The sequence below is a fragment of the Rhamphochromis longiceps genome, linkage group LG16 (genome assembly GCF_057381845.1).
Source record: "Rhamphochromis longiceps isolate RC_006_pf linkage group LG16, R_longiceps_female_GT1.1, whole genome shotgun sequence".
NCBI lineage: Eukaryota > Metazoa > Chordata > Actinopteri > Cichliformes > Cichlidae > Rhamphochromis > Rhamphochromis longiceps.
The window spans coordinates 29333314-29359553 of record NC_140572.1 but is presented as its reverse complement, the minus strand read 5'-3'; the positions used below and the strand labels follow the sequence as shown (position 1 = coordinate 29359553).

General features: G+C 43.3%; 5 protein-coding genes across 6 annotated transcripts in view; all 5 read right to left on the bottom strand.

Annotated features, from left to right (window-relative positions):
* The window catches only part of LOC146651371 (olfactory receptor 6F1-like), a 64291-nt gene extending 55862 nt beyond the window's left edge, over positions 1 to 8429 (bottom strand). The window contains exon 1 of the mRNA XM_085384745.1: positions 7335 to 8429. The gene's annotated coding sequence lies outside the window, so the exon portion shown is untranslated. The remainder of the gene's footprint in view (positions 1 to 7334) is intronic.
* On the bottom strand, positions 2470 to 3648 carry LOC146651372 (uncharacterized). Its single transcript, XM_085384933.1, has one exon. It carries the CDS (start codon positions 3604 to 3606, stop codon positions 2470 to 2472), a length of 1137 nt encoding a protein of 378 aa, XP_085241059.1. The 5' UTR covers positions 3607 to 3648.
* Positions 8430 to 9542: 1113 nt separating the features above from the next.
* On the bottom strand, positions 9543 to 10845 carry LOC146651370 (olfactory receptor 4B13-like). Of its 2 annotated transcripts, XM_085385291.1 has the most exons (3): positions 10616 to 10635; positions 9980 to 10570; positions 9543 to 9900 (listed from the first exon to the last, which is right to left on the bottom strand). In XM_085385291.1, the coding sequence occupies exons 2-3, from the start codon at positions 10549 to 10551 to the stop codon at positions 9543 to 9545; spliced, it is 930 nt and encodes a 309-aa protein (XP_085241417.1). In that variant the 5' UTR covers positions 10552 to 10570; positions 10616 to 10635. The 2 variants fall into 2 exon arrangements, with proteins under 2 accessions (XP_085241417.1, XP_085241418.1); XM_085385292.1 differs by having other exon boundaries at positions 9980 to 10845.
* A 970-nt stretch (positions 10846 to 11815) lies between these two features.
* Positions 11816 to 12757, bottom strand: LOC146651369 (olfactory receptor 11A1-like). Its single transcript, XM_085384990.1, has one exon. The coding sequence runs from the start codon at positions 12755 to 12757 to the stop codon at positions 11816 to 11818; it is 942 nt and encodes a 313-aa protein (XP_085241116.1).
* A 9944-nt stretch (positions 12758 to 22701) lies between these two features.
* Positions 22702 to 25873, bottom strand: LOC146651368 (olfactory receptor 5F1-like). The gene has a single exon (XM_085385002.1). It carries the CDS (start codon positions 23866 to 23868, stop codon positions 22705 to 22707), a length of 1164 nt encoding a protein of 387 aa, XP_085241128.1. The 5' UTR covers positions 23869 to 25873; the 3' UTR covers positions 22702 to 22704.
* Positions 25874 to 26240: the final 367 nt, after the last annotated feature.

Below are 26240 nucleotides of genomic sequence, written 5' to 3'. Positions count from 1 at the left end.
TTAAAGCTGGCACCCCTGCAGTGGGGCCAGGAAATTGTCTCCCAGTGAACAACTCATAAGGAGTAAACCTGGTGGACTGATTTACTGAGCATCTAATGCTCATGAGCGCTATTGGTAATGCATCAACCCAATCCATTTTAGTCTGTGCACAGATCTTAGCCAATTTATTTTTTACATTTTGATTCATTCGCTCAACCTTACCTTGAGACTGTGGATGATAAACTGTCCCAAACCTGTGTTGCAACCCTAACATGGATTCCACTTCCTGCAAATGTTTATTCTTAAAATGTGTCCCATTATCTGATCTAATTCTCTCTGGGAATCCATGCCAGGGAACATAATTATTTACCAAACACTTAATGACTGTTGTGCTGTCTTCTCTCCGGGCTGGCCACGCCTCTGGCCACCCTGTCAAACTATCCACACATACCAGCAGGTATCTAAAACCCCTCACTGGTGTCACCATGTCTGTGTAGACAATCACTATTTCCTGACCCGGCCTCTGTGTCAGGGGAAACTTACCCATCTCTGGTTTCACTGTAGGTTTAGGATTGTGTTGGCCACAGATAAGGCAGGTTCGCACATGTTCCCTCAACATGTCCTTCAGGAATGGGTGCCACCAATGAAAGAGATTCCTCTCCATCTGGGCGACACCCACATGCCCAAGGCCATGAGCCTCTCTGATCTTTTTCTCTGCCAAATCTGCAGTCAGCACTGGTCTTCCATCTGGCCCCCTCCAAATGTTGCTTACCTTTATGGCTCCTCTCTCCTTCCAGAGTGACTTTTCTTCTGGAGAGGCCTTCTCTTGTTCTTTTATGATCTCTTCGCGTTCCAGCCCTGGATTTTCTTCCCAATCCATTCCCACACTTACCATTTGTCTGATCCCCGTGTAGCCAACCACCTTTTTGGCTGCTTCATCCGCTGCTCGATTACCCCGAGCAACCCAAGTGGCTGAATCATCGTGTCCCTTGCACTTTATGATTGCTACCTCCAGGGGTCCTTCCAGGGCTTCTTCCAGGGCCTTCATCTCCTTCTCATGTTTGATTGGTTGTTGATTGGTAGTGAGGAATCCCGCTCTCTTCCACTGACTCAGCTCCACATGTGCAGCTCCAAAGGCATAGGCTGAATCAGTGTAAATGTTTATCCTTTTTCCTTGAGCATATTTCAGAGCTTCAATCAGTGCAACCACCTCTGCTCTCTGCGCTGACTGCTGCCCTTCCAGCTTTGCTGCTTTGATCACCTCCAGCTGCTCCCCTCTCTTACTTACCACTGCATAGCCTGCCTTGAGCCCCTCCTTCTCATCCCTAAAGCAGCAGCCATCTGTGAAGAGATCCTCTGCTCCTTCCATGGCTTCCGCTTTGAGATCTGGTCTCGTTTTCTCTTCTCTCCAGACCGCCTGGGCGCAATCATGCGGTTCCCCTGACCCCATTTGGTCTGCCATGTTTATCCCTTCATGTATGAAAGTCAATTTTGGAGCCTCCAGCACTTTGCTGAGCCTCTGTTGTCTAAGTGGGGTCATGGTGAAGGCCTGTGAGTTAACATAAGCCGTGGTGGCTTATGTTAACAACACAGTTTTAACAACTGTGTGTTGTTAAAACTCTCAGTGGGTGTCCTCTGACTATATGTGCTACTTTCTGGATGGCCTTTGCCACTCCAGCTACATGCTGAGTGCATGTAGGGTGCCTTTTCTCCATGTTGTCTAAACATACACTAATGTACATTAAAACCTGTCTGCCTCCCCCTTTTTTCTGAAACAAAACGCCATTCACCACCCCTTTTTGTTTCAGAAACATCTAAGAAGAAGTCCCTGTTGTAATCTGGCACAGCTAAATCTACTGCACGAGAAAGGTCCTGTTTCAAAGAAATGAAGCATTGTTCAGCTTCAGTAGTCCAGTTCAACTTAGCAGTCAGGTCCCTCATGCCATGCTGCTTCACCAAATCACGCAAAGGCTTAGTACGGCCCACATAGTCTGGAATGTACTGCCGGCTGTAGCCTGTGAGACCTAAAAAAGAAAGCATCTCTTTCACAGTCTCCGGTCGCGAGAGGGAGAGAATGGCACTTCTATGAGCAGCCATCAACCCCACCATATGCTGTTTCACCTCTCTCCCTAAAAAAGTCACCTGTGGTCTCACCAACTGTAATTTGTCTTTACTCACTTTAAAACCCGCCTCCGCCAGTCTCCTGAGCACGGTCATGGTGGCCTGAAAGCAAGCATCTGCCGTGGGAGCGGCAATCAGGAGGTCGTCCACATATTGAACCAGAGTGCAGCCAGCCGGCATCACACACGGTTCCAACATCTGCTTCAACACTTGGTTAAAAATCCCCGGTGACAGAGCAAATCCCTGTGGCAACCGAGTATACCTTAACTGTTGACCCCTGTAAGAAAAAGAAAACACATCACGCAGAGAGTGGTGCAAAGGTAAACAAAAAAAGGCATTTGCCAGGTCAATGCATGTAAACCAACGCTGCTATGGGGAGAGATTAGTCAATGCAGTAAATGGATTAGGAACTGCCACAGTTTTAGTTTTCAAAATTGCATTAATAGCCCACAAATCATGAGCCATACGGTATTTACCTGTGCCATGCTTTTCCACTGGCAAAATGGGCGTGTTCCATTGAGACGTGGAAGGCTCCAACACCCCCACCTTTAACAGCCCTTCAATAGTCTCTGCAATGCCTTCCTCTGCCTGTGGTGAATGTCGGTACTGCGGACGCCATATTGGAATGTCAGATTTAAGTTCAAAGGTCACAGGCGAACAGGTGGTTAAGCCAACATCCGTAGGCCCCTGTGACCACAGTGTGTGAGGCAACTGTGAGAGGCCTTTAACCGCCTCTGGATGATCTGTCAGTTCCCTGCCATGTGTCCTACGTATGTGACGATGTTCCAATATAGTGTCATCTGTGTGGGATGTTGAAATTCTGTAAGTTTTAGTACTTGGGGAGAAGGAAACATCAGGAATCTGTGTGAGTTGCCAATCAATTGCTCGTGAAGCTACACGTATCATGGGACCCAAGTCCTTTGCTTGATGTCCAGAATGAACCGCTAGAGACACATGAGGCACAGATTCATCACCCATTCGGAACCAGCTCTTTTGTTCCTCCGCCAAGTGGACCAGGGCTGCTACCCCCTGCGGTCCAACATAAATACCCCTGGTAGAGACCTGCCATTGTTTCCCTTCCAGGAATTCATGGAACAGGTCTTCGTACCACTCAGTATTTTCGCGATCGTAAAAAAGTGTCACGTGGTATGGGTCAATAGGTGGAGCATACACGTCCAGGGCCATGATCCAGGGCCGCCAGAGCTGGAAGTGTGCCAGGATGCCGTCAGAGGTCGTCAGCCGGGCCCAGTAAATTTCTGCTGTACGATCAATGTCCTCAGACAGCAGCCACTGTCCTCTCGTACTTGTGGCCACACAAGGAAGCTGTGTGCCATCCTTCAAAGTCATTGTTAAACCATCGGGCCCACAAATGATCACAGCTCCCAGTTTGATGAGCAGGTCTCGCCCCATCAAGTTCACAGGCACCTGCGCTGAAATAACATATGGATGAGCCACTGCTTGCTTTCCAATTTCAGTCTTTAACGGAACAGTCACTGGCAATGTCATTGGAACCCCAGAGAAGCCAACCACGCTGACCTCGTCCCCAGATAGTTTAATGTTCTCAGGAACTTCTTGGATGGTTGAATAAGTAGCTCCTGTATCAACAAGGAATGGCAGAGTCAGTCCATTCACCGTCAGTGAGAGTAAGGGGTCTGCCTTTCCCCCCTCTCCTCGGCATCCCTGTGGGGTGTGTCACTGCTGCCAGTCCTGGCTGCCCCAGCCGGCCCCCCAGGTCGGCATTTGAGGTCTTGGTCCGGGGACCATGTGTGGGTTTGGAGCCTGATAGTATGGACCACCCCTTCCTGCTTGAGGCGGGCCCATTTGCTGCTGTATTTGTGGCTGCTGTGGACAGTCTCTGGCCCAGTGCCCAGGCTGACAACACACCCAATAGACACCTCTAGGCCCACGACCCGCTCCAGGTGCTCCCCTTCCATACCCCAGGGTGCCTCTCACACCCACCGAGCCACCACGACCTCTTGCCCTTCCTCTACCGGCCCACACATTACCTCCCCAGCTGGCCATGGGTGCACTCTGCAAACCATCATAATATGTCCAGGGATTCATTGGATAAATATTTGGGTTAAAAATCCCCCAGGGCGAGCTGTGTGCCTGATGTCACTCTAAGTTATCTCAGCCAACCCGCGCCTCCATCAATGATGGGTGGGAGCATCTGCCCCAGGGATGTAACATCCCCTACCCCGTATGGTTTATATCTTCTTTCACCTCCTGTTGCAACCACTAGGGGCATTCCTAATGCAGAACTGGGGTGTCGCAGGACTTCCCCCTGGGGATTTTCTGCCGCTTTCATTTGACTTCTTCTCCACATCGGATGACCTCCAAGCTCTCCTCCACTGCGAAGCCATTGGTCCTCCATCTCCTCTCGTTCTCTTCGAGATCCAAACGCGGGCCATCCTCTTGAGTCATCTTCATCCCCTCCTGCACTCTGAATCACACTACACTCATCTATATCCTCTTCCAGAGTGCCCTGTATCCATCCATCCCAGGTGTCAACAGCTCTTACCTTAGGTGTTTGCGCCTTAAAATACACCTTCTTCCTCACATCTGGACCTAAAACACCACTCCCTTTAGCTTTTACCTTTTGCTTCTTAAATTTTTCCCAAAATTGTTCTTCATCGAACCGTGTACTCACCATGTCCACCAGTTTCTCTACCTCTTCAGGTAATAATTCCAGAGGAGTCCTAGCTGTTGCTCCGGCTGCACCAGGCTGTTCTTCCTCTCCTTCTTCGTCCTCCCCATCTTTTTGTTCCAAGTTGGTCTGAGTATGACCAGCAGGTAGCACTGTCTTTGTAGGTCCTATTACTATATTTTGTTGCTGCGGCTTAGGGCGGTGCTGGTCCTCATAATCACACTCCGCCTGCCCTCCAGTTAGGCGCAGCACCGTTCCCTCTTCATTCTCCATCCTGCCATCCTCAATACTCAATGTTGGATAATTACCACAATATGGTGGAGGACGTGCTGAAAAAAGAGGGGATGTGGGGTGAGGGTGTGGAAGACCACCAGGTCTCAACTTACCTTCCTCTTCCACAGGTTCCCTCATCCAGTGCTCCAGTCCTTGGCAGCTGATTCCCCATACAGCCAGCCTGGCTCGTTTCTCCTCCTCCTCTTTTATTTGTTTCTTAACTCCCCTCTTCTCCAAAGTATGTGCTCCATCCAACTCTCTCCTGAGTTTCTCCTCCTTCTCCTCGGATGCCTTGGCCGCTTCCAATAAAGCCTTTGCGAGAGAACATCGCATATCACCTTTTATTCCAGCTTGATCACATACACTCATTATTTCCTTCCCCATTTCCAGTATTTTATCATTCTTACCTGTCAGATGTCCAGTCATGGTGATCTTCAATGCTTCCCCTAATTTCTCTTTTTGCTTATCAACAGTTTTCCATTGCATTTCTCCCTCTGTTGGACTCCTCACTCCTTCTCTAATTGTCGCGCTGACCTAGTAGGTGTGGCTGTTATTCCTCTTTTCCTCCTCCTGCCCTCTACCTGTTCGGTGCTGCTGCTTACCCATGGCCGCTGATTAGACCTTGGGTGCAATCAACAACTAAGCACGGCCTGGTGTGCGCCGCCCTGCCAGGTGAGCCACATTAGAGCAATCAAGGGTGGGCGTGCCGAGTAAACCTTTAAATGCATGCAGCAGTCATTTGACCCGGGTGCAACATACTGAGAGGACGGCAAACAAAGCACTTTTCCACTGTGAGGAAGACTTTGAACAAGACAGGCTATCGGTAAGCTCTTGAGTTCACATTTTGCTTTTGCAGATGTATCTGGGACTATGGAAGCTCAGTTGTGCAAATGTTTTACGCTTAGGGAAATAGTTGCTGCATTTAAGTTTAATTATATTGACAAAAATGAATGTTTAAGTTTGAATAAATTGTTTGTGCAGTTAGTGTTCCCACATATTTATGTTAATTAATATTAAAAATAGTTACCCCAAATCCTTGGGTGGATCGTAAAACTAGTGAATAAATGTTTGGTTTTGATTTAAAGAAAATAATTCTTTGTAAAGAAAATCCTTAGTTAAAGTCTATTAAAATGTTTGTGAACTCTAAAATGTATACTTTAAAATACAATTGTTTATAAAAAAGTGTTAAATGCAAAGAAGACACATTGTGTATATTTATTTAAGAACCACAGTTAAATTAACACAGTTAACCACATGGTAAATGGCTTTACTGAAGTGTATTTTGTTATTTCATCTGTCTTCTGTGTAATTTATCTGAATGGTTAATGAAATGTTCTTTATTTTTGTGTTGAAAGGTTTTTTACCTGCTGCTACCTACCAGCTATCAAACTAGTTGGTCTAAATAAAGTTGAGTGAAATTCAAAGTCTGGTCTTTTTCAAGTGTGGACACCTCACAGTCAGAGGAACACTTGACACTAATAATCTCCTCTTGTTCAGCCATTATTTTTAACTCACCTGGAATTCCGTTACTTACCACCAGATGTCGTCGTTTGTTTTCATCGGGACCCTCCGAGCTCCTCCTTACTACTCCTCCTTCGTTTCACCTACGAGCCCACCCCTTAAGGCTGGCACTCACACACCTTCTACTTCTCGCAGTCCAGTTCTCAACTCACAGCAGGACACTTCCTCCTCTGCTTATTCCGGACAACGCCCTAAGCGGTACACAGAGCGGGTGCCGTCCGCTCTTGTACACCTCACAAATTATTCAAATTGCGCCACGGACTCGATACCGCAGTTTCTCTTCCCCTAAAAAATATAAAACCAAATTAAACCCCCCAATTGACTTCACAGTTTGCAACAATTCGCGACACGGCCTCCTGCCGCGATTTCTGCACACCACAAACACACACTTTTAGACACGAATTCTTTTTGTTACTTTAATTGACTCCCGTACTTCAGACGAGACGCCGACTCTAACGGCGCTTTCACACAACTACACAGTCTACACACACTGCAGTCAGTGGGCTGAGCCAAGCAGTCGTTCTCTCACTAACAAAGCAACTTGCCCCCACTCTCATGCATGTTATCAACCGTGACTAGGATCCAACACCTAGCTTTAGTTATTTAGGGCGCCCCCGGTGCCCAGGTCACCAACCCGGCAAATCCCAAGGACGCGTCCGACCAAGGGTGGAGTTGCCAAACTCGGAGCGCACATGGCCCTTAGCCGGCGACAAAGCCTTTCAGCCCCGCTTTCTAACTAATAGTAACACAAGTTTCCTGCTTTAACGCACGAGGACGAGCACAGCACCGCCACTTTTTTCCTAATAACTAAGACTGATCAGACACCGCCATGGATGAAACACAGATTCTATTAATCCGTAACAAACGTCTCCTGCTTTAACGCACCGAGATGTCCTTACGGGGCGCTAAACATCAACCTGAGTTCTTATCAAAAGTCTCTTGCTTTAGTCGCTCACAGTACGCTAAACATCAACCTGAGTTCTTAGCAAAAGTCTCTTGCTTTAACGCACTGAGGCGGACGCTAGCCGCCTTTTTTTCTACTGAGTGAATTTACACTGTGATACGTTCAACTTAGCGAACAGATAATTTAGAATTTATTCAATATGCACACTTCAAAAATAAACAGGTGGTGCTTACCTTTTAGATGATTGAGCCGGCTCTCTGTTCGCCTCGTTTCACGACCTCAGCACTGCCAATTCGTCCTCTCTGAACCTCGAGCGAATCCCGGGTTTCGGCACCAAAACTGTTACTTTTTCACAGTTTCACCCGGTTCGTAGATTCCTCAGGCCTCCAGAAAGAACACTGGGGACTCAGTAGTCAATTCACAACACTTATTAATTCACACTCATTGACCACACTTATTGATTACACCTTCTAGAAGGGAGATGTACAGGACCCTGGAACTCCTCTGCAGATCTCAACTCCTTTGTCTGTTACATGCAGTTTTGTATCAGTGACCCCCCTTCTAAACCCTCTACAAGGTGCCATAAAACTAAGTACTATGTTTACATACTTTCACTTGTGTGTGTGTGTGCGAGCCTGTGAATGCCTACATGTGCGCGTTCCCGCGTGCCTATATGAGTGCTCGTGTGTGACTGTGTACACATACCTGTGTGTATGTGTGAGTGCACACGAGTGAGTGTGCGTGTGGATGTGTGTGCGTGACAGTTAAAACACTGTGGGTGTAGGTAACTCCCTAGAGGTCATAAAACCCCTCTCCCTTCCAGACCACAGTTACCCAGTTATAAATGTTGAGACCCCCACCCTAAAACATCCTCTGGGGAATTTCCACTCAGTGGGGGAGAGGCCTCCTACAATCTACTCCTAAGTTCACAACACAGTGAGGCCTTTATTACTTTAAATTCAAATTCAAATTCAAATTTTATTTGTCACACACACACAACCATACACAGTATGACATGGGGGTGAAATGCTTGTAGCTGTACAATGCCCGACCATTAAATGACAGAAGAAAAGTTTTACAATATTTACAATTTACAGTTTACTACAAAAATTTACAAATTAACTTGGGAATTTACAGTAAAGAATGTGCAAATAGCAGAAGAGATTATAAAGATAAGGATTATAAATTATAGGAATTATAGGATTATAGGAAATGTGTGGTGGTGCGTGTGGTGACGTGTGTGAGAGTCCAGTCTTATAGTGACGTGTTTGGGAGAGTCCAGTCCTACACCTGGTTCAGGCCCCGAATAGCCTGGGGGAAGAAGCTCCTCCCCTTTAAGGGCAGTATCAATGTCTCTACAATAGTTCTACATTCTATGATAACACATTTCTAAACTCTAAAATAAGCTAAACATTCTACACTATGTACAAGTCTAACACATTGAACATACATAAATACCATTTTCAGCATGTAAACCAGAATAACAACAAACTTCATTTTTACATAAACTAATCACCCTGTCCTTAACACCCGCTTACTCTCTGAGCTTATTTTATATCTATGTGAAAGCACTATATAAATGCAATCCATTATTATTATTATTGACAAACACCTTAATGAACACTTAAGCTTGGGGTAATAAGGCCTTGATCTATAAAAAATGAGGACACAATTAGACAACTCAGTCACTGAGAGGAAGATTTCCTATATTCATGCAATTTATTATTTTTGAATAATCGTGTGAATTTTTGTATTGATGTACTTGTCTTGATTTCATCTGTACAGGTGTTCCACACACTAACTCTGACTGCAATGCTCTGATATTTTACATTTGTCCTTACTACTGGCTTGCTGAACATAAGGATTTCTCTCAGGTCATGAGTATTTGGTCTTATTTGGAACAGGTTCTGAATGTTGTGGGGCAAAGATTTATTCGCTTCTTTGTACATTGTTTGCGCAGTTCTGAGGTCAACCAAATCTTTAAATTTGAGAATATTTAATTTGATAAAAAGTGGATTTTAATGGTTCTCTTGAAGTAGCTTTATTTATTATCCTTCTTGCTCTTTTTTGCAGAATGTATATTGGATGGGTGTGTTGTTATTTTCTGTTAAGATAAACTGAAGTCAGGATTCTGTTTCGTATTTTGGTGAGTTTGAATCCATATATGAGAGGATTCATAACTGGAAGAATAGTGAGAAGCTCAATAGCAATCAAATTTTGGAAGATTCGAGATGAATCTGTGGAGTCAAATCGCCCATATATCGACTGAAAAACCATTACAAAGAGAAATATGATCAAAGAGGTCAGATGGGGCACACATGTCTGCATAAACTTTACCCTGTCTTCACTGGACCTCATGCATGTTTTAATAAGATGCGTGTAAATCCAAATTATGAAAAAGCCATGAAATATATAAACAATAAGTGTTGCATATGGACCAGTATTTTTTTTTAAAAAGGTTTTCAGAATCAGAATCAGAATCAGAAAGGGTTTTATTGCCAAATGTTGAGCAGGTTTACAACATTAGGAAATTGCTTTTGACTTCAGGACAAGCAAGTTTAACAATTAACCAGTCTGGACATAAGACTCTCTGAATGTTTATACCACATAACTTGACTCTTGATGTTATTGGGATATTGATGGAGAAAATGCAGAAAGGTGTCAGCCAGGAGAAACACACCAGCTGAGAGAGCCTCCTCATAGTCATGAAAGAGTGGTAGTGCAGAGGTCGACATATAGCCAGATACCTGTCAAAGGCCATGACAGCTAAAATGGACAAATCACAGGAGGAAAATGAGTACATGATAAAAGCTTGTAGCATGCATCCTTCATATGAGATGTGATGAAAAGATGACAGTAAATCTGAAAGGAATTTTGGGTAGAAACCTGTGGACCCATAAAGTGCATTAATGCAAAAGCTACTAAGAAAAATGTACATAGGTTCATGGAGACTTTCATCCAAGACAATGAGCAGCACAAGAGAGATATTGAAAAACAGAATCACACAATAATGCAGTAAAGTTATTATGAAGAGGGGTACTCTGAAATTCATCGTGTCATTAAATCCTAATAGAACAAAACTTTTTACATTAGACACATTATCCATGATCAGAGAACTCAAATGCCTTATCATTTTAAAAATATGTGTGTGTGATTATATGTGAGTGTACAGAAAATAGAGCTACTGCATCTACATCTCTATCATTATCTGCTGTGCCTCTACACCTCCTCTTAATTATTGCCTTTTGTTCAACAACAAAACACACCTGGGAATTCAACCTCTGTTGATCTATTTAAAAAAAATCCCCTGAAAATCAACAAAGCAATACTCTGGTAAGTGACTATAGTAAAAGTACCTTTTGAATTTACAGAAATAAATAATAATAAATGTGTTTTGGGTGTCTTAAAGGAAAATAAATGTAAACAGAAGGCAAGATCTATTACAGTTTGCAGGGGTAGGGTACAGCTGCTGTTGTAAATAGCATGACATTTTTATTTTTAAATTGCATTGAAGACCCACAACTTATGCTTGGCTGCTTTTGTTGATTTTTGCTCTGCATTTGGGACTATCCAGCCTTTTGTTTTTCATTTATTTGTTTATTTTTATTCAAAAGCAAATGAAATTGAGTGGCGACGTTTCAAATAAATGGTATCATTTGTACAAACAGAACTCATTGCTATCAGCTGGAACAGTATTACTAATTTTAATTGCTTAAGTACCAGCGCTCCTTTAAGATCGTCCCAGGCACAGGTCAGGTTACTCCTTTTCACAATTTGCTTCACAAGGAAGAGAACATAAGCATTTGCTTTTTTGATATACAGTGGTTTGTAGCCTGGTGTGATGACAGCCACTTAATTTGGGATGTAAAGAAAACCCAAAAGACTGATTTCAGAGTAAAGGTGTGCAGAGGCCTAGGTCAGAGAGTTTTTCAACTCCCACCTCTGGCAGAGCTTTAGTAGCATTTTGATAATTACCTGAGAATAAAATTTTAGACCCAAGGGTATTATAGTTAAGTGTAACTAAACTAGGTGAGAAAAAACATGTTAGTCAACCAGAAAAAGAAGATAGTCGTCAGAAAAAGATGTAACGAAATTAAACCCCTTTTAAAATGCAAGACAGAAATGAATAATGTACAGGAAATGTGTTTAATTTCAATGTGTGTGTGTGTGTGTGTGTGTGTGTGTGTGTGTGTGTGTGTGTGTGTGTGTGTGTGTGTGTGTGTGTGTGTGTTTTTAATTTAGACATGTACAAACCAAAAGAAAATTCTACTTATATTTCAATTAATGAAGACAGTCTGGTAATATGTATATTGATTAACACTATACTGTACATATGTAAACAGATTTTTTGCCCCTCTCTGCAGAAACACTCATGACTTTAATCTCAAAGCTAAACTTTTACCACATATAAAATTCAAAACTCTTTTTCTTATTTTTGTTAATTTAAATCCATACATGAGGGGATTAATAATTGGTGGGATGAGGAGAATTTCCATTGCCATGAAATTCTCAAAACTTTGTGCTATTTCCTTTGAGCCAAATCGCATGTATAACATATCAAAAAGAAAAGACAGAACAACAACCGTTAAAGAGAATAAATGTGGTACACATGTCTGCATGAATTTGTTCCAGTTTTCTTTGGATGACTGACATGTTTTGATCAGATGTACATAAGACCAGAAGATAAAAACGGCATGACCAAAATAAAAGGTGTAATTAAAAGCAGGAATAATAACTTTAGCTACAGAGGCAGAGCAAGCCAGATTAGAAATTAACCAGTTTATACAGTAGATCCTTGGTATGTGTGAGCCACATAACCTTGATGTTGCTGTTGTTATCGTGCTCATTAAGAGAAGGTAAAAGGGAATAAGCCAAGCAAAAAATACAAAAATACAAACTCTTTGTTTAGTCATCAGAGAGTGGTACACAAGAGGTCGACATATAGCCACGTATCTGTCATAGGCCATGAGAGCTAGGAGAGAGAAGTCAGCACAAACTGAAGAGTGCAATACAAAACCCTGTAAAAGGCATCCTGCATAAGAGATGACATGAGTGGTGGACAGAAGATCGTAGAGAAACTTGGGATAAAATGCAGCAGTCCCATAGAGTCCATTGAAGCACAGATTGCAGAGGAAGATGTACATGGGTTCATGAAGGCTTTTATCCACAATGACTGTGACAATTATCGTCAAATTTACCAGCCAAATCACACAGTAACACAGTAAAGTGAGAACAAAGAGAATGACCCTGTAGTTTGCAATATCACTTAAACCTGAGAGAGTAAAAACAGTAATTACTGAAACATTATCCATAATAAAATATTAGTTTACCTTACTATGTGTAATTTCAAACTGAGAGCAAATGACATTTTTACAAGTTAAAGCCAGGGTGTAATTAAGTCTGTCTGTGTACTGTCTCCCTGACAAAGTATGTCACCAGAGGTTTATATACACTTCTTGTCAGCCACATTTATGTAGTTAGTATGATGTAAGCGATGCTTTCACTCCTTGAGTTGAGTTAAAAATTAATTTCTTTGTATTTTATGTAACTATTGAGATCTGGGAAATGACTACAAACAGGTTTGAGCAAACGATGAGCAGTGAGATAAATTAATGCATTTAGTTTAAGAAGAAGAGCTTGCAAGAAGAGCTTTAGCAGCATCCCGAGGAATTTTAGGGGGTGATTCATGAGTTTCAAGCTTGTTGTTACAATCTATTCAAGCTCTCTATATGCAACAAGACCTTAATTTTCAGTGTAAAAGACAACACAGTGATTAAGGCTATTATACATTTGATAAGCAACGCATTCTTCCCTTCCCTCAAAAAAACATAATACAGCTGGGTTATATTGAGTCTTGCTTTTCTTTTTAGATTGTAAAAGAAATGAATCCAGTGAAACATATTTTGTAAATGAAAATGTATTTTACCCTAACAACCAGGCCTCTTTATAATGTTTAAACCTGAAAAGAAGCAGAAAAAAAACATACTTACTGCCTGAAATTTTCAACAATAACCTCAGAATACTTTTGAATACTGTTTACACAGTGTAAAACAGCGACTTTGGACTGAGAGTATTATAGGTAACTACAAGTAAACTAGATGCAACAAAACTTTTCAGTTTTCAAAAGGAGATATTAAACTTAATGTTTGCATTTACAAAACAAACAAACAAAAATAATAATGTGCAGGAAATGTGCTTAGTTTCACTAATTTTTTTTTATTTAATTGTGTAAAAACCATTGAGTCTGTGATGTCTATATGATTTTAAGTGTTTATAGTTTAATATACGTAATGAATTTATGCAAACTAATGAAAGGTAACACTTTATAACATGATCTGCCACTATGGCGGAAGTACCCTGTACAAGTGCAATTTGAGGACACCAAAGGTAGGTTTTTGCAAGAAACAGCGAAACAAGAACACCGTAAGTACACTGTACTTTCTGGGGCGTGGGTCTTGTTAAGGTGCAGTACCGTGTACTTGCGGGCATTTTTCAGGCAACAAGTCGGGTTTTTTGCAAGAGACAATGAAACAAGTATACTGTAAGTACTAGTAATGTGTGGATCGATACTAAAATATTGATTCCTCTGATGCCAGTCATTTATGTTCTAGAATCGATTCTCATATTAAAATATCGATATTTTAGTAATTTAGGGTAGATTTGTAGTTTATCATTAACAGGAACACAGTGGAAAGAAACTATATCATTAGGACTGTCTACATTGGAAGGAACTACTTCCTCTTCCGCCTTTTTATAGTCATGTGCAAATGTGGTTGTATAAATGTGTCTGCATGCAGACAGGAAGCTGAGACAGCGTACTTGCGTCGTCTCAGCTTCCTGTCTCTGCTGAGAGTTCAGGCAAGCCATCTCAGCTGTCTACGGCGGCCTCCACTTGAAGCTCTATCAAACCATCTTAGCCTTCTGTCTCCACTGAGATCTCGGGCGAGCCACCCCCATCCTCTGCTGGAAGCTCCGGTGAGTTCATTGAGCCAACTGAGGACTAGTGATGCGCAAATCATGAACAAATCACTTTACTGACTCATGAATCATTCACAAGCCCAACTGACTCACTGACTCATCCCTGTTGCTGTTAGCAGCAATATATCTAGCTTGTAATTAAAATTGTGGAGAAAAACACAACATCCAGTATCTGAACAAAAAAATTTCTGCTCTGAACTGGAAGAAAAAACCCTGAGTAGAAGCTCACATCAAGAAAATAGCTCCTCGGTTCACAGTAGCATCGCTCTGCTAACATGCTAACAGCACATTCGAGCTACTCACCCCCTCCCTTCTTGTGTTGAATCGTAAGCGAAAGCGAATCACTCAGGACTCGCTCACCCCCTCCTTCCTCTGCTGAATCATAGAGCTAACGAATCACTCACTCACTCACTAACCCCCTTGCTTAATTGCTTAATTTTAGAAATGTTTTTGCTCTTTTTTGCTCTATAAAATAGTTGTTTTCTTTTAGAATCATTCATCTTAGCAGTAGGATTTACATGAAAAGAGAAACAAATTAAGTTTGAGTGAAAATGTACATTTTTTGCACTTTGGTGAGTGACTCATTAAAACTCGATTCAGTAAAAAGAATCAAATTTACCATCACTACTGAGGACTGCACCCTGCTGTCGCTGCCTGAGCAGAGCCAATCCCCTTCACAGCTGGTGAAGGGGATTGGCCTGGTGTTAGTGTTCCCCTGTCTCGTCAGGTTAATCAGGTCCAGCTGTGTCTCCCACCTGTGTGTGTGATTTCCCAGTGTCCCTCTGTGTATTTATAGTGTGTGTCTGCCTGTGTTCCTTGTCGCGTCATCTGTTTCTTGATAATTCCAGCATCTCTCTGCCCTTTATTCCAGCTCTCCATTCTCTGCTCGTCATCCCTGGTGTCACCTCCTTATGTTTTTCCCTGTGCGTTATTCCATGAGTTATGGTTTCGGGTTTTGTTTGCTATTAGTTTCCCCATTTTAGGTTAATGTTTAGTTCTGTCCTGGCTTTTCTTATTTTCACTGTCCACAAGAAAGCTCCCATGTATCACAGCAAGTGCCAGCATTTTGGGTCCTTCTTGACAACACCACACGACTGCTGCCCCAGCCGTGACTGTTGTGCCGTCGACCTTGGGTTGCCACCCTGAAATGCATTGTTTCAGCCGGTGTTCTCGCAACTAACCTCCTGAACTGTAGAGGAGCAGCCACTCTACTATCAGCCCCTCCCGGATGGCTGAACTTCTCACCCTATCTCTAAGGGAGGAAACCCATTTCCACTGCTTGTATCAGTTTCAGTCACTACCCATAGCTCATGACCATAGGATGAGGGTAGGAACGTATATCGATCGATAAACTGACAACTTCGCTTTTACATTCAGCTCTCTCTTCACCACGATGGAGTGGTGCAACATCCGCATCACTGCTGCTGCAGCACCAATGCATCTGTTGATCTACCACTCTCTTCTCCCATCATTCGCGAACAAGACCCCGAGATACTTAAACTCCTCCACTTGGGGCAGGAACTTATCCCTGACCCAGAGTGGGCACTCCACTGTTTTCTGGCTAAGGACCATTGCCTCCGATTTGGAGGTGCTGATTCTCACTCCTACCGCTTCACACTCAGCTGTCAAGGTTCAAGGTTCAAGGTTCTTTATTTGTCACATGCATAGTTATACAAGTATAACACACAGTGAAATGTAGCCTGACACGCTCCTCGACATGTGCAAAAAAATTGGGGGGGGGGGGGGGTGGAGAGGAAAAACATTATATATATATATATATATATATATATATATATATATATATATATATATATATATACACACATATAGTATATACATTGGGTGAATGTGCAGCAGTAGCAGCAAGCAGGTGAATTCTGTACATTAATATGAATAGACATCTGACTATTTTACAGGATAGACAATATAAACATATTTAAAATTAAAGGAATTGAAATGTACATTGTGCCTTGGTTTAGTGTCTGGAAGAATCCTGTCTCAGTCAGTTATAGATGATGTGAGAGGGCGGGTGTGTGTGTTTAGGGCACGGATGGCTTGGGGATAGAAGCTCCTCTTGAGTCTCTCTGTCCTTGCATCTCCTGGTGTAGGTGTCCTGAAGCGGGGGGAGAGCAATCCTGCAGCAGCGTTCTGCTGTACGGATCACTCTCTGGAGAGCTTTTTGGTCCTTCACACAGCTGTTCCCAAACCACGATGTCATGTTCTGTGTGAGGATGCTCTCCACAGCGCCTGTATAGAAAATCCTGAGGATCTTTGGAGAGACCCTGAACTTCCTCAGTTGTCGTAGGTGATACAGGCGCTGCCTAGCCTTTTTGGTCTGGACCTGAATGTGGGCAGCCCATGTCAACCATTCCATTGTGAGCTGGAGCCAATAACCTGATGAAGCCAACAAAACCACATCATCTGAAAAAGCAGAGATGAGATTCTGAGACCACCCAAGTGTAAGGCTCTGTCACTTGGCTATGCTTCCTCCGCGAAATGTTACCTTGTTTGGTTGAAATAGTTAAATGCTGTCATTGCTTTACTTAAATTTGTAAGTCTTAGTTCAAGCTTTAGGATAAAAGACATTGTTCTGTTTCTGTTCCCCTCCCCAGCCTGTTGAATGGTGAGGGGGGGGCTATAGTGTAGCTGTAGGAACATCCTATGTGCAGTGTTGGGAAGGTTACTTTTAAAATGTATTCCATTACAGAATACAGAATACATGCCCCAAAATGTATTCTGTAACGTATTCCGTTACGTTACTCAATGACAGTAACGTATTCTGAATACTTTGGATTACTTAATATATTATCATGCTTTTTACAACAACGTGAATGTACTATTGCTGTGTGATTTATTACTATTACTGAAGGTCCACGACTCCGAACTGTAGTAAAGGGACCTCTGACTAATACAGCGGGGTCCCTGTCGGCTTGTAGCCGAAAAATAGCTTTACTTTGTTGTGTGGGTCAACTTTTCTTGCGAGAGACAGAGAGAGGCGTTGAAAGGCTGCTCCAACGGAACTTATTGTTTTCGGAGGAAAACACGAACACGGTGTACAGTCGAGTCTTAATAGCTTACTTACAACTGGGCTCGTCAGACACTCTTCTTGGCTGAAGTGGTTATTATTATATTTACATGCTTCCAGCTCCCGTTTTTGCTCGATGACAACTCGTACCTTTCCACTCCCCTTTTTCTCCCTCCTCGCGCTCACAGACCCATAACGTGTATGGCAGTCCATTCTCCCTGCAACACGGACTACACTGCCCATGATGCTACATTCTTTAGAGCTATGCTTGTAGCATTCTGCCTGTTAGCTTAGCACAACAACAACAACAACAACGAAAAGGCACTCTCTCACCCAGGAAACACACAGTCGCAGAGAGAAAGAGAGCGTCACCCTGTAACCATGGCAACCGTAACGCTGCCGCCTGGAACAACAGAACATAGCTGTCAAACAAAACCCAAACAGTCCTGACCCGCGACGAAATGAAACAGGAAAGTACCGCAGTGTAATCCATTTATTTCAACAAAGTAACTGTATTCGGAATACCACCTTTTTAAACGGTAACTGTAACGGAATACAGTTACTCATATTTTGTATTTTAAATACGTAACAGCGGTACATGTATTCCATTACTCCCCAACACTGCCTATGTGTGTTCTGCTTTGTTATTTAGTGGGGATGTTTTAGTTCTTACTCTTTATCCCCTCACCTGCGTTTCTGTATGGTAGACCGTTACAGGAATTGAGCCATATACATCGTAAGGGGAGATGACCCTTTTGTGAGCAGGAAGTCCAACAGAAACACCCACATTCACACACACTCACTCACTCACTCACGTGCACACACTCATTCACGTGCACATACACACACACACACACACACACACACACACACACACACACACACACACACACACACACACACAAACATACACTGAATGCCTTTGTTTTATGATGCACCATAGGGGGGGTTTTACAGTGGGTTATGTGTGACCACTGAGTTAATAAAAGAGCTGCGAGAGGGGGCCGAGGTTTTTGGAGCTGTCTGGGATCAGGTGAGGAGCTTGCAGCTCCAAGACCCTGGTCTGATAAGCTCCCCTTGCAAGTTAAAATGGATCGAGCTCTGTCTTGCTTTGTTCACGGGAAAGCAAGACAGAGTCTCTAAACCAGCTGGGCCTGCAAAGCGCAGACCCAACAACCTTATCGTGGTGGAGGGGTTTGTGTGTCCCAAGAATCACAGGGCTATGTTGTCCAGGGGCTTTTGCCCCCTGGTAGGCTCTCCCATGGCATACTGGTCCTGGGTGAGGGACCAGACAAAGAGCAATTTAGAAGAGCCCTATAAGTACAAGACCAAGGGAACAGTTCACCCTGCCCGGAATAGGGTTACCGGAGCCCGCCTTGCATTTTCTGCACAATAAGGCGCACTTAAAATCCTTTAATTTTCTCAAAAATTGACAGTGCGCCTTATAATCCAGTGCACTTTATGGTTTGTATCTGGGGGTGCTTACTGACCTCAAACCGATTTTATGTGGTACACAGTGCTCAAAAATCTATAAAAAATGTTTTTTGTACAACTTTGGTAAGCTACAGTCAGAGCATTACTGCTGCCATTGTCAGGAGCCTCACTGAGTAATGGTAAATGGGCTGCATTTGTACAGCGCTTTTCTAGTCCCTATGGACCCCAAAGCGCTTCACACTACATTCAGTCATTCACCCATTCACACACACATTCCCACACTGGCGATGGCAAGCTACATTGTAGCCACAGCTGCCCTGGGGCGCACTGACAGAGACGAGGCTGCCGGACACTGGCGCCACCAGGCCCTCTGACCACCACCAGAATCAGAATCAGAATCAGAAAGGGGTTTATTGCCAAATGTTGAGCAGGTTTACAACATTAGGAAATTGCTGCGGTGCTTCAGTGCAAACATAGTGTCATAAATAGCACTTAAATAGACATGAAAAAAATAAAAGTAGGGATAAGAATTAAAAGTGCTACGTAGAAAGATATGTGCATGAGCTATACATGAGATATATACATGAGAATAAGAATTAAGAGTGCTACGTTGAAAGATATATACATGAGTGCAGGTGGTGATCAGTGCCAATCATGGAATGATGCAGTGAACACAGCGTAGGGTCATGTGTTAGTAGCGGGAACAGTCATATGGTTATTGTTCATGTGTCCAGCAGCAGAGGGGAAGAAACTGTTCTTATGGCGAGAGGTTCTGGTGCGAATGGACCGGAGCCTCCTGCCTGAGGGGAGCAGGTCAAACAGACTGTGTCCAGGGTGAGAAGGGTCAGCTGAGATCCGAGCTGCACGCCGCAATGTCCTGGAGGTGTACAGGTCCTGCAAAGATGGGAGTCTGCAGCCAATCACCTTCTCAGCAGAGCGCACAACACGCTGCAGTCTCTGTTTGTCCCTGATAGTGGCTCCAGCGTACCACACGGTGATGGAGGAGGTGAGGATGGACTCGATGATTGCAGTGTAGAACTGCATCATCGTCCGTGTTGGCAGGTTGAATTTCTTCAGCTGCCTCAGGAAGTACATCCTCTGCTGGGCTTTCTTAATGACGGAGGTGATGGTGGGCTCCCACTTCAGGTCCTGGGTGATGGTGGTACCCAGGAGGCGGAATGAGTCCACAGAGGTGATGGGGGTGTCAGTCAGGATGATGGGGGGGAGTGGGGCTGTGTGCTTCCTGAAGTCCACAATAATCTCCACTGTCTTCTGGGCATTCAGCACCAGGTTGTTGTGGCTGCACCAGGACACCAGACGTTCAACCAGTAGGCAAACGTGGGGTTAGTATCTTGCCCAAGGATATTTGGTATGCAGCCAGGAGGCAGCCTGGGATTGAACCACCGACCTTCTGATTAGTGGCTGACCTGCTCTGCCACCTGAGCTACAGCCACCCCGGGTAATCCGGGTCCACACTCCGCTTCGGGTCCCAAAGTCAAACCAACACTGCAGCATCACTAAGAGTTACTGTCATGGCTGTGTGCAGGCAGGCAGTAGAAGGATCCAATATGCAGGACCTTCAAAAGCAAATAGTGCACTTTAAACAGAAAGTCCACAAGAGACGCTGGAGCTCAAATCCGATCAAGTCAGATCAAGTCCAAATCCAAATGCTCACCAATGATGCCGGGGCTCAAAAACAATTTAGGAGGCCAACACGGAGGTTGACATCACAGGAACCCATGGCAGAAAAGTTCAGGGGGACAACCCCGAGGTCGACAACACAACAGTCCATTACTGAGCCAGTCCGGAGGCTGGCCGCGTGGAAGACAGCGGTAGCGACACAGGCGACGCAAATCTGGAGGACGACCATGCGGAAGGCAGTGGCGGCGACACAGTTCAGGAGGCCGCACATGACAGCGATGATGTCCAGCCAGCGGCCTGGAAAGTGGCCGGTGATGTTGAGGTGGCAAACGTGGACAAGCTGGCCGTGCTAGACGTGGACAAGCCAGCCGTGCTAGACGTGGACATGCTCTCCGAACAGGACGTGCCTGGATAGCAGCGAGGCAGCTGCAGGACTAGACGAGGCAGGACCAGACGGGGCAACCACAGGCGACAGAACTGGCCCAGACAGTGACTTGGCAGCCGCAACCAATGGAGCAGGTGGTGGCGCTGCAGGTGACAGTCTGGAAACCGTAGGTGTTGGTGCTGGAGGCGACGGTGTGGAAGCCACCGGCGATGGAGCAGGTGGTGGCGCTGCAGGCTGGATGGACTCCGTGGAGCCTCCAACAGGAACGGATGACTAAACGGGCCCCTCAGACCCTCCAGCCAAAGGCAGAGGATGGCTGGAACGGCTCCTTCAACCCTCCAGTGAAGACGGACAATGGCTGGCGCAGTTCTCCAGAACCCCCAGTGGGAACAGAAGCAGAATCAGCAGCCACAGAGTCCTCTGGCAGACACGAAGTAGAACCAGCAGGCGCAGAGTACTCTGGCAGAGACAAAACAGAACCAGCGGACACGGAGTCCTCTGGCAGAGATGAAGCAGATGGCTGGAATGGTTCTCCTGAACCACCAGTGGAGACGAGGAACGGCTGGAGCAGTTCTTCTGAACTCCCAGCACAGAAGAAAAATGGCTGGAGCAGTTCTCCAGACCCCCAGTTGATGAGACACTCCGTGGTATGGGAGCCGCAGAGTGCTGGAATTGCTCACCTGAGCCACCAGCAGGAGCAGATGCAGGCCAGAAAGTGCGAAGACCCCTGGCTGAGACGAAGCCGGGGTTACCAGCTTCGGTAGGTAGCTGAGCAGGTGGTGGAGCAGATGACAAAGCTAATGGCTGAGCTGCAGGAAGAGTTGGTAACTGAACTAGAGACAGAGCTAGAGACTGAACAGGAGACAAAACAGATAGCTGAACTGTTGACCAAACAGATGGCTGAGTTGAAGACTGAACTGGTAACTGAACAGATGCTTGAGCTACGAACTGAGCTAATGACTGAAGTATTGGTTGTAGTAGTGATTGTGGTGGTTCTCCCGAGCCTCCAGAGTGTTACCTAATGAAAATTATATAAAACTATTAATCCACTATAAACTAGTTTTGACTGTGCTATGATAGATGGTGGGCATCTGGTCTTGTATGCTCATGTTCTCCTGAATTTCCTCACAGAGATTCAGATTTTTTAAGATAGAAATATAGAAATAAACTTGATAAATATGTTTTGAGAAACCAAGTATAATGTGTCTGAAAGGCCACAACTATGAAAATACTAGAAGTCCGATTTTAACTAAGTAACTTACTTAAAATCAGATTTAGAAATTTTAACTACGAAAAACACAAAATATTATTGTAAATTTTCTTTTTTTGTGTTCCAAGTTACATAATGCATCTTCTATCTATAAACTATAGAGCAGGGGTTTTAAACTCAAATACAAAGTGAGCCAAAATTCAAAACTGGAACAAAGTCGTGGGCTAACATTTATATTCATTGAAAAAAAAATCTTCCTCCAGATATAAGAATGAATCTTTTCTTATGGACTCAAACACGTTTTGCTGAAAAACTGAATATGGAACAACCAAAGCTTAATACTAAACAATATATATATTAGCTGTATAATACCAGTAGGCCAGCTTTGATAATAATTTGGTATGGCTTCGCGGGCCAAATGTAATTAGGCTGTGGGCCAAATTTGGCCCGCGGGCCAGAGTTTGACACCTATGCTATAGAGGTCATGTACATGTTACACTGTCTATTGATTAACAATGTAATTCAAATTTCTCTTAAATTAAATATGTACATATATGAACACTTTTTCCCCTCTGTGCAGACACACCTATGACTTTAATCTAAAAGTTGAACTTTTACCACATATAAAATTCAAAACTCTTTTTCTTATTTTTGTTAGTTTCAGTCCATACATGAGGGGATTCATGATTGGTGGGATAAGGAGAAACTCCATTGCCATGAAATTCTCAACATTTTGTGCTATTTCTTTTGAGCCAAATCGCATGTATAACATATCAAAAAGAAAAGACACAACAACAACTGTTAAAGAGAATAAATGTGGTACACATGTCTGCATGAATTTGTTCCAGTTTTCTTTGGATGATTGACATGTTTTGATCAGATATACATAAGACCAGAAAACAAAAACAACATGGCCAACATAAAAGGTGTAATTAAAAGCAGGAATAACAATTCTAGCTACAGAGGCAGAGCAAGCTAGATTAGCAATTAACCAGTTTACACAGTAGATTCTTGGTATGTGTGAGCCACATAACCTCGATGTTGCTGTTGTTATCGTGCTCATTAAGAGAAGGTAAAAGGGAATAAGCCAAGCAAAAAATACAAAAATAGAAATTTTTTGTGTAGTCATCAGAGAGTGGTACACAAGAGGTCGACATATAGCCACGTATCTGTCATAGGCCATGAGAGCTAGGAGAGAGAAGTCAGCAGCAACTGCAGAGTGCAATACAAAACCCTGCAAAAGGCATCCTGCATAAGAGATGACATGAGTGGTGGACAGAAGATCATAGAGAAACTTGGGATAAAATGCAGCTGTCCCATAGAGTCCATTGACACACAGATTGCAGAGGAAGATGTACATGGGTTCATGAAGTTTTTTATCCACAATGACTGTCACAATTATCGTCACATTTACCAGCCAAATCACACAGTAACACAGTAAAGTGAGAACAAAGAGAATGACCCTGTAGTTTGCAATATCACGTAAACCTGAGAGAGTAAAAACAGCAATTACTGAAACATTATCCATAATAAAATTCCAGACTGAGAGCAAATGACATTTAAACAAGTTAAAGTCAGGGTGAAATGAAGTCTGTCTGTGTACTGTCTCCCTGACAAAGTATGTCACCAGAGGTTTATATACTCTTCTTGTCAGCAACAATGAACTGGTTAGCATGATGTAATCGGTGCTTTCACTCCTTGAGTCGAATAACTTAGTTTTACTTTTAAAATACAAGCTCTTTGTAGTCATTTCCCAGATCTCAGCAGTTGCATAAAATACAAACAGGTGTGAGGAAATGATGAGGAGTAAGATAAATTAATAAATTTAGTTTAAGGAGAAGGGCTTGCAAGAACAGCTTCAGCAGCATCCCGAGGAATTTTGGGGGGTGATTCATGGGGTATTGAGTTTGTTGGTACAGTCTATTCAAACTCTCTACACATGCATTAAGACCTTCATTTTCGGTGCAAAACAGCAACACAGTGGCTAAGGTTGTTACAGTTAAGTACAAGTAAACATTGTACTTAAACATATGAAGGTAAACTTCAGAAAAAAAACTAACTGAAACCTTTTTTTCACTTACAAAACAAAATCAAGTAAAATTAGTATTTTTGATTCACAAATGTAAAAACCAAAAGGAAGCTCTGATACTTGTATTTCAATCAGTGCAATATCTGCAAACTAATGAAGTGCATCTAGCCATATAACATACAGGTCACAGTGTTTGTTTATCAACAACAATGAGATATGCACATACACAAAAACATTTTTTTTGTGTGCAGAGAAATTCATGACTTTAATCTAAAAGCTGGTTTGTCATGGTATGGGTTCTGGGACCCAGTTGTTTTTGTAATTCTGGGTTTTGTATATTCTTTGATTGAGTGTTTTTCTTTAAGTTCTTTTGCATTTAGTGTTTTCTTATTCCCAGGTTTTATTCATGTGCCTCCTCCTGTGTTCCATGTGTCATGTCTAGTTGAGTTTTCATGTCTGCTCTTCCCCAGTTTCAGCGTCTAGTCCACGTTTCTGTCTTTCTCTCATGTTTCCTGTTTTAATTTGATAGTTCCCCGTCTTGCGTTCAGTTTTGCTTCCTCACAGTTTCATGTGTGTTTGTGTAATTAGCCCCAGCTTTGCTTCCCTCCTGGTTCTCATCCCCTTGTTATCCTTTGAGTATTTAGTCCTTTGTCTTCCTTTACCTGTTTGTGTGCGTTTTCTCCATGTTTTTCCTAAAGTTCCAAGGTTTTTCAAGTGTTCCAGATTTTGTTTTTATTTGCTTGGTTTCCCCAGTTTAGGGATTCTCATGTTTAGTTTGAGAGCTCTTCAGTTGGAGTGGTGGTAGTTCGTAAGAGATTAAAGGATGACCCCAACCTCAGCAACAGGACCAGTCTCAGCACCGACCAAGTGTGTTTGCTTTTGTAACTGTGTCTTAATTCCACCTATTTCATATACAAGGGTCAGTACTACAGGCAGAACGATGGGTGTGCCATGGGTTCCCCAGTTTCTCCTATACTGGCCAATTAGATGGAAGAAGTGGAAAAGATGGCTTTGTTATCCTACCCTGGAACACCACCAAGTCATTGGTTCAGATATGTGGATGACACCTGGGTGAAAATTAAATCTCAGGACGCACTGGGGCGGACCACCAGGTGGCTCCACCCACACCCAGGGTTAGGGGAAGTGAGGGGATGAAGGTTTTGGCGCTTTCTATGTTCAGTTGTGTAAAGCAGTGATTAAAGTTGGAACAGTCTCCTAAACGCTGCCTCACCTCACAGTCTAATGCTTCAAGCTGCCTTCAGCCTTCTGTTGCTACTCCTTCAAATACTTATCAATGATGTTGTGACACACTAATGTGTGATCCCATCAGAAGTAGTACTTAAAAGAAAGAGAGATTTGTCACCGAAGTGAACTATGTTTAATGAGGTAGTTGCACCCCCCAGCCTCCGGGTGGCGCATTGTTCAGTGAGACAGAATAGCGAGGTCATAGGTCCTCCTCTCCAATATGGCAGAAGCGAGGCAAAGAGAAACTTCACCAGTCGTCTCTGTCTCATCATTTTCCTGTTTTGCAGGTTTGTAACCGGTAAAACTATATTAAAACGGTTGTAAAATATTGATAAGAAACACAGCTAAATGTGAGGGTATAAATCAGCGGGTAAACCCTGTTATTTGTTACGTTTTATGAAGTAGAAGGACTGGAAAAAAATGCCAAAGCCTAGCCAGCCGCGGGCGCCATTTTGGTTTCCTTTCTCCACTTATTTCAGGTCGTTTTAGCTGAATAAGCTCCTTGTCGTGTCCTGATTTTGTGAATATGAATGTTAATCTGCTGTTGGCAGTGAAGAACGACTGTTTACTGGTTCTGAAAAGTGATTTTGAGAATGTTAAAGCTAAAGCTAAGCCTGCCAGCATACACATGACTCTTTCATGTATTTGTGAGCTACTAAGCTAAATTGGTTTAAGACCAAGCACTGGTATGTTGGTTAAAACAATCAGAATACATAGGTATTTGGGTTAAGAGTTAAATCGAGGTAAAAATGTATTTGAACATGCATTTCATATTGTTTTGAATTGTCATTCAGAGAGAATAGCCGAGTAAATGATTTGAAGGTCACTACACGTGAAGTACTCTTGTT

Coding starts and splice junctions, on each gene's coding strand:
- LOC146651369 (XM_085384990.1), bottom strand. CDS start 12,757: ATGGATAATGTTTCAGTAATTACTGTTTTTACTCTCTCAGGTTTAAGT.
- LOC146651372 (XM_085384933.1), bottom strand. CDS start 3,606: ATGACATTGCCAGTGACTGTTCCGTTAAAGACTGAAATTGGAAAGCAA.
- LOC146651370 (XM_085385292.1), bottom strand. CDS start 10,578: ATGATAAGGCATTTGAGTTCTCTGATCATGGATAATGTGTCTAATGTA. Junction 9,901..9,979: donor GCTTGTCCTGAAGTCAAAAG/CAATTTCCTAAT, acceptor TCTGAAAACCTT/TTTAAAAAAAAATACTGGTC.
- LOC146651368 (XM_085385002.1), bottom strand. CDS start 23,868: ATGACTACAAAGAGCTTGTATTTTAAAAGTAAAACTAAGTTATTCGAC.